The 15,253-nt window shown below is 34.1% G+C and overlaps 1 protein-coding gene across 1 annotated transcript; it reads right to left on the bottom strand.

The window, feature by feature from the left end:
- Window positions 1–391: 391 nt before the first annotated feature.
- Window positions 392–8,830, bottom strand: LOC118754203 (putative fatty acyl-CoA reductase CG5065; the record flags this gene model as incomplete). Its single annotated transcript, XM_036489068.1, has 3 exons — window positions 392–830; window positions 895–1,330; window positions 8,721–8,830. Coding segments are annotated over 3 exons (964 nt in total), but the record flags the coding sequence as incomplete, so codon positions are not given.
- Window positions 8,831–15,253: the final 6,423 nt, after the last annotated feature.

Genomic DNA, 15,253 nt, shown 5'->3' with positions numbered 1-15,253 from the left:
AAATACGCAATGGTTTTTTTTCTGAAATATGAGCTGGAAGTAATCTTACTCATACACTTGGCTTATTGGTTAATTAAAAATTTTTACCTTGTAATATTTTTAATTTTTTTTTCTACTCACAATGTAAACTTATGTAAAATGGATATATTTTGAGAAAATTAATTGGTCTAGAAAAACGGTATACACATCGGTAATCTACGTCCCAACGTTAAGTTTAATTGCCTCGGCGATTTTTTGTATAATTTAAGCATCCCCAAAGTGAAATTTACAAATAACTTATATACGCACAATTTTTGAATTTTTGTTTTATGTTTTTGCATAAAAATTCGATGTGTACATAGTTATTACACTCCTCTGGAAAAATTGCGATGAATAAATTTGCATGGACAAATTCTAACTGTCGACCTTGACACTAAGTATGAACAGTTTTATTATAATCTTTGTAAATTATTTGCAAAGAGGACCGTATTATCGCATCACTTTCCGCCACAAAACCTTCTAAATTCAGCCACAAGAACCAAAAGGCTAAAACGTAAAAAGTGTATGTTGTGAAGCGATCTAGAATATATAATCTGCGCAGCATTCTTCTCGCCTTTGGAATAGTCGCTTCATCCTCGCCAAGTATGTATGTTCGCATGCCAATTATATATCCACGTATGTATTGTTCCCAATTTACTTGACTTAGTGACGTATCAAACAGCTCCTGATCAGTCTGACTTAAGTTATCGCTTAAACGTTGAAAATGGTCGTTGCGAAAGTCCCAGTCTTTAGTGGTGTAGTACTGTAATAAGTTAAGACCTGTTGATATCTTGTTTTGTACATGTATCATACTGAAACAAATAAAACATGTTTTTACATTTAATCTAAAGGATATGAGTTATAAAATTTACTTACAAGGGTTTTCGTCCAAAAATTGTCAAGAAAAAATCTATGAGATATGCTGGAATATAATGAAAGAAAATCACGCAGAAAAGATGATGATAGTAGCTCTTCTTTATTGATCCATCTGGGTACCACAATGCATAACTTAGCGGGAACTCATAGAAAAATCGTTTTCCAGTCTCGATGCTTTCACCCCAAGAAAAAAGTTCTTTCTTTGAAATACAGAGATTGTAGAATTCAATGGATTCTTTTTCTTTTGATTTACTACGGTTGTATCCTGCTACCAGCATCCCGTTGATGGCTTTATCCACTGGTATAACTGTCGATGAGTATTGGGGGTTGCAGTGCATTGAGCGAATAATGCCTCGTGCTGCTCCAATCATTAGACCGGTTGGCCCGTTAATGCCTTCTATCCAACCGGGCAGAGGTTCTTTGATAGCAGCGGTAACTGATTGTACATAGTATAAAAGCAATAAAATAGAGTTATATATTTATGAAAAGGGTGTTTTATTTTTTATTTTTTTACAAATTTGTACAATAGTTAATTATTAAACAAGCAAATGATCAGCAGCGCTAGCAACAAGGACCTTCGGATGTTTTAAGTCTACCTGACATAAAAGGAATATGCATTTCAGTTATTACGAAGTTTTTCCATTTGGGTTAGATCTGTACTCTCGATCCATTGTTTGCATTACAGTACGTGATATTATTATATCTTTACCTAATGTGACCGACCGTACTACTTTCGGGACTATATTTCTCTTTTTGAATCGTTGTACATTGTACTGTAAAGTCAAATGTACATATTTTTCGCAATATTTTGTATTACCTTTTAAGTCGATTTTTTTTTTAACTGATTCGAAAAATTCTAAAAGGATATCTCAGTTAAAAAGGGTAGGCATAGATCAACACCTTGATTCAATAATAGAAAGTTTTTGTAATAAAACAGTCTTCTCGCTCCCACACATAAAATCGACTCCTTTACTTGTGCTGAATGTTGCTCACTCTACAGTTTCTAGTTATATTAGTAGTAAATATACCTTGGCATCACCTTCGTTTGCGTAATTTTCTGGAACAAGTCTAGAATTGCGACCGTTTAACTATAAAATAACCAAAAGCGCCGATTGATAGAACTTTTTACGCTGATTTCAACGATACCAAATTTATTTGGCGCGGGTAAAAAACAAAGAAAATATAAGAGGTTTATTTGCTTTGTTTATTTATATTTTTTATTATCACTTAATTCTTAAAACCCAAAATTAGATCATGATAAAATATGTATATCGAATTAAAGATATTAGCATGTACTTTCTAAATAATATTTTTTTTTTACCATTAATCATGCAGTTTCTTCTAAAAAAGGTTATTTCATGAAAAAATAACATTAGTTCGTTTTTGAGTGGTTTTGGTTAAATATAGAAAAAACAATTTCAGTTATGTATATCAGCTGAAAGATAAATTGATTATTTTTATGGTGACGTTATTAGTTTTTAATCGGTTATGTGGTTCATAAGATATTAATATTTAAAAAAATCAAATAATTCAACTTTAACCTTCTAAAACGTCTTTATAGTTTACCTGCGCTTAATAATTTTGGCATGGTTGAAATGAGTCTAAAAAGTTCTATTGACCTGCATTTTTCGTTTTTGGATAGCTGAACGGTCGGTATTCCCTTTCGTATTTGTTCCAGGAAATGACGAATAACTTAAATTAAAAATCTGTATTTTTGCGTATTGTTTGGTATTTCCATTAAAAAAACCAAATATATTGCAAATTCACATAGAATTAAAAATACAAATTTTACTTCTAATTGTATACTTTGCGCACCTTTTAGTACCTTTTTACTACCGTTTTCGCAAAAGGCGATCACATTCTTCCCCTTTCTCCTACTTCCAAAATACAAATCTAGATAAAGGAGTGTCAGATTTACAAATTACATAGCCTTGTGTTATTGAATCATGCGATCGGTCGTAGGAAAAAAAGTGGCACAAACGCAGAAAAAGTGGTGTTATTGAATTTTCAATAACCGGAATAAAAGAAAGTGTGTAAAGAATATAAAATTTATTGATTTGCAGAGAATTTCAGTGTAATGTGGCTTTATTTCTTTTTTTTCATAGCAAAATGGCACCGAAAGCTCCTCTTTCCGAGTCAGAAAGGAAAATTGCTCTCAAATTGAAGAAGGAAGGCAAAACTATAAGAGATATAGCAAAAATTATGTGCAGAAGTAAGAAAACAATTCACAAGTTTTTGAAAAATCCACATGGTTTACCAAATAAACCGCGATTGGGCCGCCCGCCAAACATTGATGAAAGGACCAAGCGTCAAATTAAGCGTTTAGCGGTGAATAAATCCCTGAGTTCTGCCAAATAAAAGCTCAACTCTCTCTTGAGGTGACAAAATGTCGAGTTAAACCAATTTTAAGTTCAGACGATAACGTTAGATATGAAAAAATGTTGCCTGGACCACAGCTCAAGCAAAGCCACAAGCAAGCAAGACTACAGTTTGCTGAAAAATATAAGTTCTGGTTGCATGAATGGGATAACGTTATTTTTAGCGACGAGAAAAAATTTAACTTAGATGGACCCGATGGTAAAATGAAGTATTGGAGAGATATTCGCCGAGAGAGACAGACATGCCATGCAAGAAACTTTGGAGATGGCTCATTGATGGTATGGGCAGCATTTGGATATCAACAAGAATGAATTCCCAAATGTATGTTGAACTCCTCGACAATGTATTAATCAATTTTGGTGAAACTTTTTGGGGAAACGAATGGATTTACCAACAGGACAATGCCGCTATTCATGTTTCTAACATGACGAAAACGTTCTTTGAGACTCGAAACATAGAACTTTTGCAATGGCCAGCCCGCAGTCCGGATTTGAATCCCATGGAAAATCTGTGGGGACTACTTTCAAGCAACGTCTATAAAAATGGGCCCAATGGGTCATTATTGGGCTTAAAAAGGGCCATAATTGAAGAGTGGTCGAAAGTTAGCGAGTCTGCGCTTCAAAATCTTATTTCTTCAATGCCACGTCGTTTGAGTGAAGTTATAGCTAAGCAAGGAAGTAACACACACTACTAATTATATTACATTCACTACCAGTGTCATTTTTTTTTTTGTTTGTACCACTTATTATTTCCTTCGGGGTAAATACAATTTTGTTCTTTAGGTTTTAAACTTAATAATTAATAAAGTTTTTTTTACAATTCCGTATTATTATTCGATTGTTTTTAAAATAAAATAAAACTAATGAAATGCGTCCATTATTCTTTTGTGAAATGTTCAAAAGTGATTTGTACCACGTTTTATTTCCCCCAGGTATGATAAATAAAGAAAAATATTACCAATTTCGGTAAAAAATAGCAATGCGGCAACACTGCATGTGTTACATATGTACATACATACGTACGAGGACAAACAGCTGATTCCATACGGAAGGTGCGATCAGTATCGCTCTTTCCTTAAGCAAATGACGTTTGGCGAAACTTAACGAAATTTGATATTAAGCACATTATAGTTTCAGAATAGGATTTATGTGTATTCGCACGCTTGCATATTCATATTATAGTTAGCCCTTTAGATTTAACTCTCGTATGAATGTTAACAATCAAATAGTAGGGCGCGTGCGCGTTAACCGATGGTAGTAGCTAGCCGTGGGTAACACAGTGCGGCGCCGCGCCATTGCGCTGATACCGAGAGCTGAGTTACTGGCGCCGATACCGATTTTCCCAACTCTGTGACGCAATGGCGCCAGCAACACCGGAACACTAACAACACCGGGCGGCGCAAAGAACCAGCAAAGAACACACAAAAGCGAAGTGTCACTTGTAAAATGTGCAGCACAAGGCGAATTTTTACAAGGTGGTGTTGCTAAAATTAGCCGCGGTCCTTCTGAATGTGAAAATTATGTGTTTGTTGTATTTTTGGGTTTTGAACTTGGCTCGTTTTAGCCCAACCGATACCACCTTGTATTAATTCACCTTAGTTTAACACCGGAACACTGACAACACCGGGTGTCGCAAAGAACCAGCAAAGAACACCCGAAATAGAAGTGTCTCTTGTAAAATGTCCAGCACAGCTAGAATTCGTCGCGGTCCTTCTGAATGTGAAAATGATGGGTTTGTTGTATTTTTGGGTTTTGAACTTGGGTATACTTGAGTTTTTTCTCAACCGATATCACCTTGAATTAATTCACTTTGGTGCAGCGTGCAGCAACAAAGGAAATGAGCTTTAGCCTGAAGAGGCGCAATTGCGCCAACACACTGTGCTGATTCCGACAGTGGCGCTGGAGTTAGTGTGTCAGCGCCAAAAAATTTGCGCCGTTACCCAGGCCTAGTAGTAGCTGAACTGTCTATTAATTTGCCGCGAGGATGGTAGGCGACCGTGCGCCCTCGGTAATAATTTTCGGAGTCGCTTCGACTCCGCACAGCGATGGCCAACGGATGCGCGCACGGCCGCTGAATTACGTTTTAAGCGGCGGCTTAAACATAGGTGAATATCGACTAACTGAATGTCGCCAGCTTTTAATCAAATTTAACTCCTTGGTTATGATTACTTCCATTCTTGCGAAGGCTGATGTGTGTGGTTCGCTCCGTGTCCAATTCGGAAAAGGAAAAATACTTTCCTAGCCTGGTGGTATGTGACCACCGATTCTTTTATCGTATGTCAGTGTGGGCGTTTTCATAGTGGCAATGTCAATTCGTGTATATACCGATATGATGGTTGTGTCTTGGACAAACATTGGTTACGTACATTCATCTGGCAATCCCGCCCCTTTTGAAGTTTCGCTTTGGCAGGTTTGTTATGTTTACATTTCTCATGATTGTTCTTATATCTATTATTTGGCCACTAAAAATAATAGATCAAAGAATTATTTCGTATTTTTGCGAGTGCAGACGTGCAACAATTTTAGTCAGAGCAAGTGATGCACACACCGTATTCTTCCAAAATTGTATGAAAGTTATAGCGCTTTTCACATTTGTTTGAGTTATTGTCAATGAGAAAAAAACGCGCTGGAGTTAATGCATTGTTTGACTTTGCAGTCATTCACGTTACCGCGAGTGCACTTTATTTTATAATTTTGTTAAGCCCTGCAATATTTAAAACAGCTCCGTTCGAGGACAAAGATCATCAACTAATTTCTTTTAATTCTTATTGAAAAGTATGAGGCAAAAAATGTGTGTATGTACGAATGTATAAAAAATTACAATACATAACTGGTTATTTATATCTTTTTTGAATGTGTTACATCGTAAGAAAAGGCAAACTCAAAGGACCAATATCTCATTGTTTGGTTAACACTAACTGCAGGTTAAATATCTTTATCGACGTGATCGACTCCATAACATATAACAAGGAGTCGATAACGGCGATAACTATATATGTAATACTTCTATATTGCTGGTACATTTAAGGAATATTCCCCAACATCAGATTAACGACATATTGAAAGAAATATCTGATAAGAAAATCTGCTGAAAATGACAATTTTACTTTTCAAAATTCAGCAACGGTTGAACAAATTCTTATTGAAAAACAATTCATATGAAAAATTAACAAAAAATACAATTTTTGTAAATATATGAGAAACGCTGCGGATGCTGGTGGTGGCAGAGGATAAAAATATTCGTTAGAGAAGAACTTGGCATCAGTTGGCATTTTCAATTGGCGTCAATTAGCATAGAATGGAATCGAATAGCGTGCTTTATTGGATTCGGCCAACATATAAAATACCATACGCATTAGGCGATTTTCCAGGCAATTTTAGAGACGATTAGTTGAATCAAAAGTTGGCTGCACCCCAACTTCATTGGAACCGTTTAGTTGAAAGGCCGTTCACACCAGGCGATTTTTGCTTTCGACTAAAAGTTGCTTGTAAAATCGCCTCATGCGAACACCGTATTAGGAAAAAATCTTATATTTTCTAAATTTTCGAATTTCCAAAAACGAAGAGCCGTAACCGCTAAAATAATGTATATATTTTTTTTAACTTAGTTTTTGATGCAGGTGCTTTAAGAGCATTTATGCATTAAACTTAAATTTTTAAAAAAGTTCGCTCACTTTATTTTCGATATTCATCGCGGCTTGAAGGAAATTTGAGACCGTCAAATTTGTGTTTGTTTGTTGAATTACCTGAACCGCCCCTGTTATGATATGGCATTTCATTTTATGTCGTAGTTTTCAAATACACACGTATACTTCTACAATCAAAAAAATTTTCATAGGCTGTCTTTCTTTGATTTCGAATTGAAAACTCATTGCGATCATATTGTAATAGCAATATAGAGTATATAGTATAGTATAGTAGTATAGTATAGTATTACATACCAGGGATGTTGCGAATATTATTCCGAAATAAAAGTCCTTTCCGGATAATAAACCAACCGCTCATCCAAATTAAACAAGCTTGGTATCAAATGAAAGAGGACTTACATAGCAGGGTTGTTGCGAATATTATTCCGAAATAAAAGTCCTTTCCGGATAATAAACAAACCGCTTATCCAAATTAAACAAGTTTGGTACGAAATTAAAGAGGACATTAATATATTTTTAACTGAAATGTCTAAATGAGGAAGGCCAGATATTTAAAAATATTTAAATTTAAAAAAATATAAATTAAGATCGTTCGTTATCTCTGTTTAAAAGCTATTTCATTCCTCTTTCATATGATATCAAATTTGTTTAATTTGGACAGGCGGTTTGTTTATTATCCGGAAAGGACTTTTATTTCGGAATAATATTCGCAACAACCCTGTTACATAGCTTTAAAACGGAAATGTCTAAACGAGGAAAGGCACATATTGAAAAGTATTTCAATAAAAAATGCGAATTTCTTTAGTATTAAATTAAAAAGAAAACTATAAATAGAGGTCGTTCGTTATTTCCGTTTAAAAGCTACTTCAGTCCTCTTTCATATGATACCCAATTTGTTTAATTTGGAAAGGCGGTTTGTTTATTATCCGGAAAGGACTTTTATTTCGGAATAATATTCGCAACAACCCTGTTACATACATATATGGCGATAACGATGTTTAACCTGTAGTTAATGTTAACCAGGCATTGAGATACTGGCCCTAGGGGCCCTTTGCACCATTGTCTGGCTTAATACTAATAGCTCACTTATACATACTTAGCGTTGCATGAGAGTTGTTACATAGGAAATCTGTTAAATGAGATTTTCGTGTAAGCGGTTACCCAATGCACAGAATTACATACATATGTCTACTTGATTTGTTGGGTTTTGACTTCTACGTAAAAATGGCATAGCAGTGCAAAGTATGCATAACTGAGCTATAAAGGCTCGCATAACCATTTGTACCAGTGCAACAAAAATTTAACTTAAGAAAATGTGAAGCAAAATCTAAACTCAACAGATCGCTAAGTTTTTAAAAGTTCTGCTAGTTTATGGGTAATGAAACACACACAAAATACATACAAAGTACATATGAAATTACAGTTTAAAGTTTATGCGAAGTTATGCGAAGTACCAGACCATAAGGGCCGTATGTTATACATGTTATATTTATGCATGTTATCGAAAACGTCGATAATTGTGTTTAACTGGGAGGTAGTGATAATAGACACTGAACAACCGGCCTTAACTGGAGGTACATCCTTCTGTTAAGCACATCGAGTGCTTTATAGATCACATGTTATAGGCTGGGCGTCGATAACGTCGATAGCGATGTTTAATGCGAAGTATGCATAATCAGACCTTAAAAAGCAAGCTCTGTTCCATAAATTTAAATAAATTTTTTTTATCCTATATGTAGAAGGTGTCTGGTTCTGATACATGCATATAACAACCAGGTTATATTAATATTCAAGTTCTTACCTATTGATGGTCTAGTAATAACTATGGGTAAGTTCTTTCCATATCTACATATTAAATCTTCAGTAAGGGCCTTGCTGTATGCATATGTGTTCGGAAGTCCATTCAGCAGTCTAAAGAAGAGATTAAATTTAATTTACATTTATCTTGATGAATTTTATATATTTTTTTATTTTATGACTTAGGCCCACTTGCCGAAAATCCAGACTTAAATATATAAGTAAGAGTTAAATATATAATATATATGGCCCAGAGTTAAGTAACCCGAGGGATTTCTAAATTAAGTAGGCACCACTCTCTCTTTTTTGACGTTTGTTTTGATTGTTTCCGTTTATTAATTGAAATTGAATATGAAATTGCAAATACAAACAGAAAAGCTAAAGAATATGACAAATCTTAAATAAAATGATATTTCATTGCTCTGCAAATTGGCCAGCGACATTTCTTCACTGCATACGCTTGGTGCATTTGAATGGCATATATTTTTCACACGAGACTGACCGAAACCTCAGAGATGAAGGCGGAAAAAATTAATATATGCATATGCATGTACACATGTATGCACGTTTGACTGCATCACTCTCCATAAAAAAAAAAAAAAAATCGGCACTGTTTTTCCATTGGAATTATAAAATCTGTTATATTTTAAGACGTCCACCAAAATATTTCGGAAAAATATTAAGATTTAAGCGAGCTGGACCGATTTGAAAATACCTCCAAAAATGGAGTTTTTTTTATGAATAAAAATAGTTTATTAAAGATGGGTTTTTTTGAAAAAGTCCCCTCAAATGACAAAACGGTTTAAGCTTAAAAAATTTACATAAAATTAGATTGGTATCAGAAAAACTTGAATAACTGAACCTAAGCTCACCCTTTTTATTTCTTTGCTAATAAGCTCATTCAAAGGATGAAAGAGAAAGGTAGGATGAACGAACATCATTCAAAGTTGAATTAAGATGTGTTGGTATTTGAAAAAATTGTATTTTTGCAAATAAGTACAAATAGTGTGAAAATACCTTACTACCGAGATCCCATAACTCTAAATCAGAATAGTTTTGGCACAGTTATTTGAAAAGATTTTTAAATATGCAGATTTTTTAAGCCTAATCTGTTTTGTCATCTGATGGGACCTTTTTCAAAAAGTTCTTTAAGAAACTATTTTTATTCATAAAAAACTCCATTTTTGGAGGTATTTTCAAATCGGCCCAGCTTGCTTAAATCTTAATATTTTTCCGATATATTCTGGTGAACGTCTTAAAATATAAGAGATTTTGTAATCCCGGCGGAAAAACCGCAACTTTTTTTGGTGATGCATTCTAACGTACATATGTATGTGTTCAAAAATATTTGTTTACACCAAATATTTTTTATTCTTGTTACTGACAGAATTGACATATGTAGAGTTAGCAAGTTAACCTTCGGAAATTGCTGGGCTAAATATTTAACGATTTAACTCTAATTTTACTCCTAACTATTGATTGTGCAAGATGTCTGTAAAGTTGGCATACGGTATGACGCAAAATTAAAAAAAAAAAGTTGTTCTGAGTAGCCTTCCAATAGTTCTAGAGTTCTTGAAAATGAAAAAAAAAGTTCTGGATATTTTCACAAAAATAAATTGATTTGAAAATTGGGTATGCCAGATTCACGCAGCATACGACATGTGGCAAAAAGGCTATTGAAAAGTAGTTCTGAGCGCTTTTCAATAGTTCTAGGGTTTCTGAGAAGGAGAAAGAAAGTTCTGCAAAATTACGCCGAAAAAAAACACTTTTTTCGAAAAAGTCGAAAAAGTTGAATTTTATGAAACAAAAATAAAAAATTAATCTGTTCTGAGTAGCTTTTCAATAGTTCTAAAGTTCCTGAGAAGGAGAAAGAAAGTTCTGCAAAATGAGGTCGAAAATACAGTTTTTTTCAAAAATTTAACTTTTTCGACTTTTTCGAAAAAAGTGTTTTTCGGCGTAATTTTGCAGAACTTTGTTTCTCCTTCTCAGGAACTCTAGAACTATTGAAAAGCTACTCAGAACAGATAAAATATTTAATTTTTTTCAAAAATTAAACTTTTTCGACTTCTTCGAAAAAAGTGTTTTTTCGGCGTAATTTTGCAGAACTTTCTTTCTCCTTCTCAGGAACTCTAGAACTATTGAAAAGCTACTCAGAACAGATTAAATTTTTTATTGTTTTCAAAAATTTAGCATTTTAGATTTTTTCGAAAAAAGTTTTTTTTCGGCGTAATTTTGCAGGACTTTCTTTCTCCTTCTCAGTAGCTCTAGAACTATTGAAAAGCTACTCAGAACAGGTTTAATTTTTATTTTTTTTTTCAAAATTTTAACATTTTCGACTTTTTTAGAAAAAAGTGTTTTTTCGACGTAATTTTGCAGAACTTTTTTTTCCTTTTCAGGAACTGTAGAACTATTGAAAAGCTGCTCAGAACAACTTTTTATTTGCCTTTTTGCCACATGTCGTATGCTGCGTGAATCTGGTATACCCAATTTTCAAATTAGTTTTTTTTTGTGAACATATCCATAACTTTTTTCCCCTTTTCAAGAACTCTAGAACTATTGGAAGGCTACTCAGAACAACTTTTTTTTTTTCGTTTTGCGTCATACCGTATGCCAACTTCCCAGACATTTGTGCAAGCCAATATATCAATTTAACCGGTAAACTTCGAGTTAAATAGATAACCTGCTGTTCTGCAAGTGGGCGAAAAATTAACTGCGGGCATGATATTGATTAAAAAGTAGTACTTGTACATATATGTAACGTATACGCCCCGGAACACTTATTGCCACTTATAGCCATACCCAATCAGCTAACACATTTATAAGCACGTCTTAGCAATTTGGACTACTTGGCGACTTACTAGTTTTATTACTGTAGATTTGTTCATTTTGCCAAGACAAATATTATTTAAATTAAATAATTAAAATAAAAAAATCTTATAATTTTAAAAATTACAAAATAAATGGTGGAACCTTTTCGAACTTCAGATATATGTATGATGTACTTCATGCTAACCTCCATTGCCTCTTATATGAACATTCTATTTGAAAACTATCCAAATTTCGATAATAAAAAAATGCGTAATTTGGGTAAATTTTCGCCTAAACAAATGTTTGAAGGCTAAACTTGTTTACATACTTCATTTATTTTTTAATATTCTTGTTTCTGGAACTGTATTGATTGTTATAAATGCAAGAAGAATGCTATAGAGTTTCTTATGGCGAGAGAAGGTAGTGATACTAAAATTAACAAACTGTGCGTCGCTGTGAACTGGTAATTTCTATAGTGCGAGAGGAAAGCGACAAGGTATTGCAATCATTTTATAAAAGACTAGAAGACCCGTCGAACTTCGTCCCGCCCAAAATTTGTATATATTTTATTGAAACTTTTTGGTCAAACATTTTCACCAACAATTCACGTTGACGATTTTCATTGGCACATTTGTCTGCTAACATTAAGGTTTGGTGGTCATTTGCCGCTTTAAATAACTTAAGGAAAGTGTTATATCCGTTCTTGAAATTCTCCAGTTTTGCGGCATTTCATAGCACGGTTATTCGCAAAGCGAAATACATTTTTTCCTCTTCACTCCCTGGCGGCAACAATGACCCGGTTCTCCCGGTGAATGTCCTAGAAGCTTTACAGTATAGTAGGTGGCAATTTCAAAATGGGTGCGAATCATTGTTCTACAGAAATGCAATATACATATACTTATTTTAGACGAAATACCTTAAAAGTTTGAACGCATAATAATATTGGAAAATCACATTCATTGGGCCAATTGCAACGCAGGAGCGTTCGAAATACTCAATGGTGCAACAGGTCGATTTAATCTGACCTTCACGGCCCCTTTTCTCACTTGGCTATTTTTAGTAATAGCTCGACTTCAGCACCACTTGCAGGACGTTTTTGCAATAGTATTGCATACATATTTAAAACATTAGCCAAATCGGATCATAAATAAGATTTTTAGTAATAACTCAACTACAGCGCCAACTGTCGGATTAAATTGTGAAACTAAACCATCCAGAAACCCACTCAAATACACAAAAAGTTTCGTTAAAATCCGTACAACCATCTTGGAGGATTTCACTCACAAACACACCTACAGAACAATAAAAAGATTCATTCAAAGATAGCTAAAGGTTGGTACGTTTGTAGGTCTCACACTCCCTTTTCAAATAGCCCAAATTTTCTCCATGCGTATGGGCTTGATTTCAACTACATAAATATCTCCATACGAAGTTCTAGTACTGTAACATGAATACTTTCAGAGATATGCAGTATAAAAATTCGATTTATATGGGAGGTGCCACGCCCCCCCTTTCCAACAGCTGCCCTCTTTCTTCATGAGTATGCGATTGATTTCGTATATCTCCATACCAAGTTCCAGAACTCTACCATGAACACTTCCAAAGAGAGGCAGTGTGAAAAATGGAAGATGCCACGCCCCCTTTTCCAATAGTTCCAATTTTTCTCCAAGAGTATGCGATTTATTTCGTACATCTCCATACAAAACTCTAGAACTCTACCAAAAAATTTCCAGAGATAAGCAGTATGAAAAATTTGGTTTGTATGGGAGATGTCACACCCCTTTTTACAATAGCTAAAATTTTTCTCCAAGGGTATGCGATTGATTTCGTATATCTCCATACCAATTTCCAAAACTCTACCATGCACACTTTCAGAGATATGTAGCATGAGAAATTCGGTTTGTATGGGAAGTGTCACACCCCCTTTACATATAGATTTTTTTCAGTCTAAAACCATCCTTGGGACACGTGCGGCAGGTGGCAGTTTCAAAAAAATCGGTTCAGCCGCTCTTGAGCCTTGCGAAAACAAAGAAACGGCTTTCTAAATATATATTAGTTGAGATATATTATATATTATAATTATATTTTGATATGGTCGTTACTTAAAGCTATTTATATTCGAAATTCCATGAAAATTGTAAAACAGGAATCTATAAGCTTATCCAGGCAAAAAGCTACCTACGTACCGAATTTTAAGCAAATCGGACCATAAATACGATTACTTCGAACAGATCGGTCCCTGGTCCACTTCTCGGAAAAAATTGATCATATATGCTAATACATGCTAAAAAGCTACCTGCGCACCGAATTTTAAGCAAATCGGACCGTAAATTCGATTTTATCGAATAGATCGGTCCCTGGACCACTTCCCCGAAAAAATGGGTCATATATGCTAAAAAGTGAGATTTTATGAACATTTTTGAGCAAAAATGCGAGGAAATTCGCGTCCAATATTTGTGATTTGTTAAAAAAGGTGAAATAAAATTATTTGAAGAACAGACTCACGCCACATGCAAAAATATATTGCAAATTCGCAATCGGCTACACTGATATAAAATTGCCTTGGAATAGTAGTGAACAACAAATATGTACCATCAAAGCTGCTACCATCGATTTACGGCTTTGAGTAAAAAGTACAGCGAGGAATTCAAGAAGTTAACTGCTCCAGAATCAAGGCAACACATATTTAAATTTTTGTAAAATGTTTTATATGATTTTATATATAATTGTAAATAATATTTTCCTAAGCTTCCATACGGGCTTACTTTAAGGGAGCGGATTCCTAAATACCAAGTTTTGGTTATTTTTCTTTCGTTTATTTAATGTTTATTATTATTTTTTCAATGTATAGTGCATGGATCCACTCTATAATTTGTATGTTATCAGCAGGGAACGGATTTTTAGGACCTAAAAACCTATAAAAAAGGCAAAATAAAATAACGAAATAAGCTGGAAAAGGCAAAATAAAATAGCGAAAAAGGCAGGAAAAGGCACTAGGTACTGCTAAAAAGGCAAAAAAAGGCAAAACAAAATAGCGAAAAAGGCAGGAAAAGGCGCTAGGTATTGCAAAAAAAGCAAAATAAGGCACTAAAAAAAGACAGAAAATACGAAGAATAATCAAAAAGTACATTTATTTTAGAAATTATTTTATTACAAGTAAAAAGAGAAAAACTATGAACTAGTTTCATTATATGAAAAATTTGTACTTTGAATCTTTGACTATTTTATCCCTTCGAGTTTCTAACTCATAAAACTTTAATCTGTATAGTTGTAGTAACATTGAACCACAAGATGCATTTTGAAGTTTTCTGGCAGCATTTTCATTCGTTTTTCGCGAAAAAAAGCCTTGAATGTACTAAATGTGCGCTCGACGTAAGTTGATACAAGTGGAGCCCAATTTAAATATGGAACGTTTGAAAAGTTCATATTATCAGGAATAAGGGCGTTTTCCTCGCCCTTTACCATTTTATCCACATCCCTTATTGTCTCCAAGCCTACGTTAGCTGAGAAAACGGCTTTGAATTTTTCCAACACCAATTTGGCAAGAGGTATCTGCGCTTCTAAATATAAGCTGCATGGGCATGTGTATATTTTTTTAATCTTAACAAAAAAATTTTAAATGCTATAATCACTTTTTTAAAGGTAGAAAAGGCAAAAAAAGGCAAATATCTTAAAAAAGGCAAAAAAAAAGGCAACATCCAATGTGTATAACAGGGAAAGCTAAATCGT

The sequence above is a fragment of the Rhagoletis pomonella genome, unplaced genomic scaffold (assembly GCF_013731165.1).
Source record: "Rhagoletis pomonella isolate Grant_MI unplaced genomic scaffold, Rhpom_1.0 Rhpom_scaffold_03545, whole genome shotgun sequence".
Lineage (NCBI taxonomy): Eukaryota > Metazoa > Arthropoda > Insecta > Diptera > Tephritidae > Rhagoletis > Rhagoletis pomonella.
The sequence above is the reverse complement of the archived record's forward strand: the minus strand, read 5'-3'. Positions and strand labels throughout refer to the sequence as shown.